Source organism: Etheostoma spectabile, chromosome 3 (genome assembly GCF_008692095.1).
Source record: "Etheostoma spectabile isolate EspeVRDwgs_2016 chromosome 3, UIUC_Espe_1.0, whole genome shotgun sequence".
NCBI classification, from domain to species: Eukaryota; Metazoa; Chordata; class Actinopteri; order Perciformes; family Percidae; genus Etheostoma; species Etheostoma spectabile.
This window is the reverse complement of record NC_045735.1, coordinates 28,063,066-28,070,441: the sequence shown is the minus strand read 5'-3', so window position 1 is coordinate 28,070,441 and position 7,376 is coordinate 28,063,066. Positions and strand designations below refer to the sequence as shown.

The following is a 7,376-nucleotide window of genomic DNA, read 5'->3' as shown; positions in this document are numbered from 1 at the left end:
TATTTGATGTGTTATCCATTTAATATTCAGTCTGATTTCCTGAGTCTTGGGATCTCACTCCAAAAACAATGAAGCTCAGTAGCATTTGGCTTGTGGTGCAACCATGTCTTTTTCTGTTACAATTATCCAGAGACCTATCATTTATAAGAGAGCTACATCTGACAGGTCCAAACGTCCACAAATCCAACTAGATGTCAAGTACCATCAGTCAGAGACAAAATAGATCTGTGTCTCATTTATTGCAGGACGTCTAGTATGCAGGACATGCAAAACGTCCTCTGACTGGGTACCTGGGAGTAGATTTCAAGATGCAGCTCGCCCATGCCCGAGATGATGGTTTCTTTGCTCTCGGTGTCAAAATGCACTCGAAACGTCGGATCTTCCCTGGTGAAACGGTTAATACCTTTGGAAAATTTATCCAGGTCATTCTGGTCGGAAGCAAGAGAACGAGAAGAGTTTATATAGATGCGATTAAGACTCTAGAGACAGAATGCAAGGGTAAATCAACGTTTTTTTTTTAACCTTGTTGGTTGGCTTCATTGACATGGAAATGACAGGCTCTGGGACGTGAATAGACTCCTGTGGGTACCAAAAGGATAACAAATGAGCACAAGATTCTCAATAATATCCTGGAGAGAAGAAGTAAAAAAAGAATCCTTTCTAAAAAGTTACTCACCATGGAGAGGTTAGCGCTGGTCCTGGATGTAAAAGTGTCTCCGCTGGCACAGTCAATCCCAAACAGAGCACATATATCGCCCGCATAAACCTCATCCACATCCTAACAAAACCCAGCATGGACAGAAAGGACACAAAGGAATGATAAAATAAACAAGAGAGGTCAGGATGTTAACCTTCAGGACTGTGTTAATTCAAAAGTATTTTTTAATAACAAACATAGGACTGAATATGAAATAGTTGCATCATGTCTTGTTTTGATGCACGAAGGATGGAAACATAATGGAAAACGTGGTGTCACAGGGGATGTGGTTGTTATCTACAAATCTTATCTTGACTGGGGCCAAAAAGAGGAACCTAACCATTTTGACCAGTCATGTTGCTCTGCTATTTATCAATGCAAACCACAGATGGAAAACTGTGCGCTCTGACAGCCTGCTGTGCTGACGCACGCCCGTCTTGTACTCACCTCCATTTGGTCAGCGTGGAGGCGCACAAGCCTCTGAACTCTGACCTTCTTGCTCGTGCGTGTGTTGATGATGTACTCCCCCTTCTTCAGACAGCCCTGGTACACCCGCACATATGTCAGCTGGCCAAACCTCCCTGCCTGATATTGAGACACACCGCAGAAGATAACAAAGCATGACAGATTAAAATGTTCCTGGCAAGGCAATTTTATTTATAAAGCACATTTCAGTAACAGGGCAATTCAAAGTGGTTTACACAAAACGTCAAACATTAAGAAACAAATTAAAAAAACAATATGGGAATATAATTCAGTGCAGTAATAAAAATGAAAGAGAGGCGCATAGAAACTAAACGCTGCTCCCCGCGGTTTAGTTCTGACTCTGGGGACAGAAAGCAGACCTGTCCCAGATGACCTGAGAGGTCTGGGGGGGTCATAGTGTAGTAGCAGATCAGAAATGTATTTTGGCCCTAAACCATTTAGGGATTTATAAACCAGTAGAAGTATTTTGAAATCAATTCTTTGAGGCACAGGAAGCCAGTTTAAGGACTTGTGTAAGCAGCAGTAAGCAGTGTAAGCAGCAGCGTTCTGAATCAGCTGCAGCTGTCTGATTCATTTTATTGGGATGAGCTGTAAGGACACTCTTATAATAGTCAAGGCAAGGCAAGGCAGCTTTATTTGTAGAGCACATTTCAGCAACAGGGCAATTCAAAGTGCTTTACACAATTAGAGTTAAACAGATAAAACACAAGTATAAACAGTTAAAAGTAAAAACATTAAGACAGATAAAACCCTAACCCACTTGAGACTACCTTCACACTAATTAGTCAATTTTAGTGCTACCTTTCGTGATCACCCTCAGTGTCACTACCCTTCACGACTCTATTTTTAGAGATGTTACCTTTTGTCTCCTTGGACTCGTCTTCACACTAATTAAGCCAATCTAGTGCTGCCTTTCGTGTCTATTTTCGACACTACACATTCACAATGTTCTTTAAAGTGTTACCCTTCAAGTCTTTCTTTCTCTGTATTACACAACCTTTATACTTATTCCTTTTCCTCAAAAAAAAAATAAAAAAATCATAAAACAGATAAAACACAAGTGTAAGCAGTTAAAAATAAAAACACTGAAGATGAAAGCATGGACTAGTTTTTCCAAATCATGCTAAGACATAGGTCCTTTAACCCTTGATATATTCTTCAGGTGGTAATAGGCTGACTTTATTATTGTCTTAATGTAGCTGTTGAAATTTTCTGAGTCTGTCGAGCAAAAATGGCAGAAATAAACATAAAGATTAGCATCTTACCTCCAGTTTGAAGGCCAGCCCAACAAAAGGTTTTGCAGAGTCTCTTGTAGGGTCCATTAGAATCTTTGATGTTTGACCGTCATCTCTAACACAGTGTAAAAAAAACACACAGATATTAGTGCACACATTTTCTCATGAAAGATGTTATGGCTAGGCTCTGGCCTATACTCACTCGTCATTGAGGATAGCATAGTTTTGGACTTCAGTGGGGTTCGGCAGGTAATCCAGGACAGCGTCCAGTAGAGGCTGCACGCCCTTGTTCTTCAACGCTGTGCCCACCAACACCGGAGTAAACAGACGCTGCACTGTGGCCCTGCGGATTGCAGCCTGGAAGACAGTGATGTGACGAGAGATGTGAGTGTTGGGCAACTAAATTGTCTTTATTTTTCATTCAAACTCAGTGTTTATGTTCCAATTTAGATATGCTATTGAATTTTTTATTGGTTGCCAAAGTCTTGGTTGTTGAGTTTGAATGAAAAGACAATGTCACGCTTTGATAAGAAGACTGGTAAAAATGAGGTCTCAAAAATTCCTCATTTTTATAAGCACCGCTAAGTCCAGATGAAAATATCTCAGAAAGTACTGGACACAAACCTTCAGGTCTTTGTTGGTTGGAATCTTTTCCTCCAAGAACATCTCTCCCAAGACTTCATCAGCGTTAGCCACACACTCCACCAGCTCCTGCCTCCGTTCTGCAGCCTCAGCACGAAAATCTGCCGGGATCTCATCACAGCGGATAGTTTGACTGCAGGGAGGAAGAAATGGTGTGAATCATATTGATAAGGAACACAATTAACACTTGCAATCGGACAAATGCAGATTTTGAAGATTGGCGTCACGTATACCTGTTGGTGTTCTAATTCTACTGTTTTGTCTTTAAAACAGTCGCATATATGGTAAAAAACTATTCTTGCTGCTAAAATTACAGTGCAGAACAAAACAACACAATACACACAGAAACAGATCTATTCACGGTCAAGCTACCAGGGTAATCCCTCACCCAAAAGGTCCTTCAAAATACATGCTGCGCTCCTCTACAAGGTCAATGATGCCGCGCATGTTCCCCTCCAGGCCGATGGGGATGCTCACGAAGGCTGCGTTGTGGTTCAGTTTGGTTCTGGGGAAGGCAAAGAAAAAGTCTGAAGTGAGAACAAAATCACAGGAAGGAAAACCAAACCGGATTGTTTATTTGTATTTTTTTTTGAATGCGTTTTTGTACAGGGACAGGTGTCTAGCATAAACCAATGCCATACACCACGGCATTTATAGCCTAAGCAGATGTGTGCCCGTCCCAGGATGGGCCTTTAAAATACATAAGACTCAGCAACAAATACATAGACCCTACAAACCACAAACACTACAATAAATACGTCCATTAAAAAAATCTAAACTTAGGACTCAACAAGAAAATACAGACAAATCATGAATCATGATAGGGGATGTGAATATTTACTGGTCTCACGATTCAATTCGATTACAATTATCCTGTCAACGATTCCAGTCAATTCGATATCATGATGCACCACCTCGAAATATATAGATATATATATTTCTACACATGTTTTCATTGAAAAATTCAAGCAGTCAAACATATTTGCAATCCCCCTTTTTTGGATCTGATTAAAAAAAAAAAAAAAAAAAAAAAAAAAAAAAAAAAAAAAAAAAAAAAAAAAGACACTTCCTGGATATAACGATTCTGAACACAGCAGACAGAAGACAAAAAACAAAAAAGCGAGTGTAAGATCAACAAGTAACATCAGTAGGCAATAATTGATGATATGGTATAATCGTCCAGGTCCGCATTGCGATGCAACGCCACTGATTCATAACTACATTAGTCTTGTCTCTATTCAACAACAGTTTCAGTTTGAGTTTAAAACAATCCCAGTCAGGATCCAGTTGGAGTTCTTTAGGGCAGGGGTTCCCAAAACTTTCAGCCCACGACCCCCAAAGTAACGGTGCAAGTGACTTGCGACCCCCCACTATACACAAATATAAACATTGCGCGCTACAGCGCACGCACTATAGGCGTATCCAAACACAAGCATAATGACAACACAAAATAACACACAAAATAACACAACAGTTTTATCTTGTGTTAAAATCATGGCAAATATATGCTATTTCTAATCGTTTAAAAAAAAAATATATATATATATGTCTGGAAATCAACTTGCGACCCCCCCCTCTCTGGCTCGCGACCCCCCTCTGGGTCCCGACCCCCACTTTGGGAATCACTGCTTTAGGGAAGGTGTTCCACATTTTGATGCCCAAACAGAAAAAGACGTTTGTCCAAGTCGGGATTTACGTAAGGGCACCTTACAATTCCAGTTGTCTGTACGTGAGCCTGAACATAGAAATAAAATTCAGGGTTCCACGATACTGACAAAATGTGATATGGCAATATCAATTATTAATATTGTAATATCACATTTTATCTAAACATATGTACATTTATAAGTTATTGGAAAATGCATCAAAATAGATTAATACCAAACACAAGGTTTATTTCAACTGAGAGTCACATTGGACTGGTGCAACATGAATAAATAAAACCAGGTCTACAGAACAGGACAACTTTTCTTTCGCTTCTCTGATTCGTGCCGTTTTGTTGTCTTTATCTTTTCTCTATATCTTTATCCGTCTATTTATCCGTGTGCTAACGTGTACTAACATGCGCAAGTGGCACGGTAACTGGCTAATGTATAAATTGAACACAAGTAAGCCACACAGCCAACGGACGGGACGCATAAATAAAATATTGCATAATTATCGCGTTCGATGTGGTATAGCGCAACGTGACATTGCGATAACAATATTGAATCGATATATCATGCACCCCTACTCTGAGTGGAACCACAGGGTCACTGTACACCTGGGAAGCCGCCTGGTTAATAGTACAGTCCCTGACAAAAGTCTTGTCGCTTATCTATTTTGTAGAAACACCTGCTATTAACCTGACTTTTAATTAATCAATTGGTGTAAGAAATAGCTCAGATGAAAAGCTAAAACCCTCCCAAATGATGTTCAATGCACTGAAATAAATTAGTTTCACTAAAAAAGATTTATTATTTAAACAAGACAGAAAGGTCAAATTTTGGCAAGACAAAAGTTTTGTCGCCTATACAGAAATTGAACAAATTTACTACGAATACTAAAATATGTCAGCAAATTAAATAGCGGTGCTGTGAGAACCAAATGTAATATCTTGTATGACTTCCATGAGCTTGAAGGACTGCATCCATGCGGTTTGGCAAGGATTCATACAATGTATTGATGAAGTCATCAGGAATAGCTAGGAAAGCAGTCTTCCTGCCTCCCAGAGTTCATCAATATTCTTTGGTTTGGTCTTCCATGCTTCCTCTTTCATCCTACCCCACATATGCTCAATGATGTTCATGTCTGGTGACTGGGCCGGCCAATCCTGGAGCATCTTGATCTTCTTCGCCTTGAGGAACTTTGAAGTGAAGATGGAAGTATGCGATGGAGCACCATCCTGCTGCAGAATTTGGCCTCTTTTATGGTTGGGAATATAAGAGGTAGCTAAGATTTCTTGGTATTTGAGAGTATGATGTTGCTTTCCACCCTGCAGATCTCTTGCACACCCCAACTGGATGTTACCCCAGACCATGATTTTTCCGCCACACTTCACTGTTTTCTGGGTGAATTTGGATCCATGCGGGCTCCAGTAGGTCTCTGCAATATTGCGGCAACTGTGTGTGTAATTCAACGGAAGATAATCTGAAAAATCCACTTTTTCCAATTCCATTTCGGAAGGCCATTTCGACAGAATCCGACAAACTGTTCAGGTTGACACGGGACTTCAGGGGACCAGGTCTGGTGGAGCTGCTGCAGTGGAAATGGCTGGCTTGGATTTTGAGCCAAAAACGGTCCTCCGAGCAGTTGTCTTGCGGGGTCTGCCTGACCTGGGCTTGTCAAAAACATCTCCCGTGTCTTCAAATGTTTTTTTAATCCTCTGTACTTGACGCTGAGACACATTGAAGGTGTCTGCCACATCAGCAGTGGTATGGTCTTCAGCCTCTTGATAATCAAAACTTTAGTCAGGGGTGATCTTAGGCATGTTTGCCGATGTCTAGTTGCAGTTGATGTGAAGGTCTAGGTGTACTGGGTTGTTTTTATACAAACTGAGACCTAATTGATCCATTATTAGTCACAGGTGAAGCTCATAGGCAAGGCGACAACACTTATGTCTTGCGCAAAATTGACTCAATGGGCTTTACCAAGCTGTGAATATCGAATACTTTTTGACAGTTTCTTTGCTGCACGGAAAATTATTACAAAAGCTGTTGGGATTAAAATGAGCCATTTCTTGTAAATAAATCTTGTTAGAAATATATTTCAGCGGCACTTCAGGTCAATTTGTCCACAAGCGACAAGACTTCTCAGGGACTGTATAATGTACCTCATCTGCTGCAGGGCTCGGCTGGGGTTGGCGCCCATGCGGTCCAGCTTGTTGATGAAGGTGAGGAAGGGGACGTTGTAGCGTTTCATCTGTCTGTTCACTGTCATGGTCTGACACTGGACTCCCCCCACCGCACACAGGACCAGCACGGCTCCGTCCAGCACACGCAGCGCTCGCTCCACTTCGATGGTGAAGTCCACGTGACCTGGAAAAACAACAGGGACAGCGACATTGAGGAAAAAAAGTACTGTGAACATTTAAAAAGTGATTACTTTGACTTGTGAGGTACAGTCCTGGAGCTGGTAAATAATCACTTCAGCAGGGCCGATCCTTGCTGATATGGTGGATAGAATGCGCGCTATAAATCTAAACCACAACAGTACAAGCTGTCTGTGTCCAGGCAAGCACAGAAACTAGGGCTGGGCAATATATTGATATGAGACTAGATGTCGTCTTAGATTTTGGATATATCGTAATATGGTAAGTGTTGTCTTTACCTGGTTTT

General features: G+C 41.0%; 1 protein-coding gene across 1 annotated transcript in view; it reads right to left on the bottom strand.

Annotated features, from left to right (window-relative positions):
- The window catches only part of gfm1 (G elongation factor, mitochondrial 1), a 16,931-nt gene that overhangs the window by 8,159 nt on the left and 1,396 nt on the right, over positions 1 to 7,376 (bottom strand). Inside the window, exons 4-12 of the mRNA XM_032507935.1 lie at positions 6,872 to 7,076; positions 3,449 to 3,565; positions 3,043 to 3,193; positions 2,621 to 2,775; positions 2,449 to 2,533; positions 1,145 to 1,282; positions 677 to 778; positions 523 to 579; positions 291 to 428 (exon numbers count right to left, since the gene is read on the bottom strand). Of these exons, the coding sequence (XP_032363826.1) occupies positions 291 to 428; positions 523 to 579; positions 677 to 778; positions 1,145 to 1,282; positions 2,449 to 2,533; positions 2,621 to 2,775; positions 3,043 to 3,193; positions 3,449 to 3,565; positions 6,872 to 7,076 (1,148 nt within the window). The remainder of the gene's footprint in view (positions 1 to 290; positions 429 to 522; positions 580 to 676; positions 779 to 1,144; positions 1,283 to 2,448; positions 2,534 to 2,620; positions 2,776 to 3,042; positions 3,194 to 3,448; positions 3,566 to 6,871; positions 7,077 to 7,376) is intronic.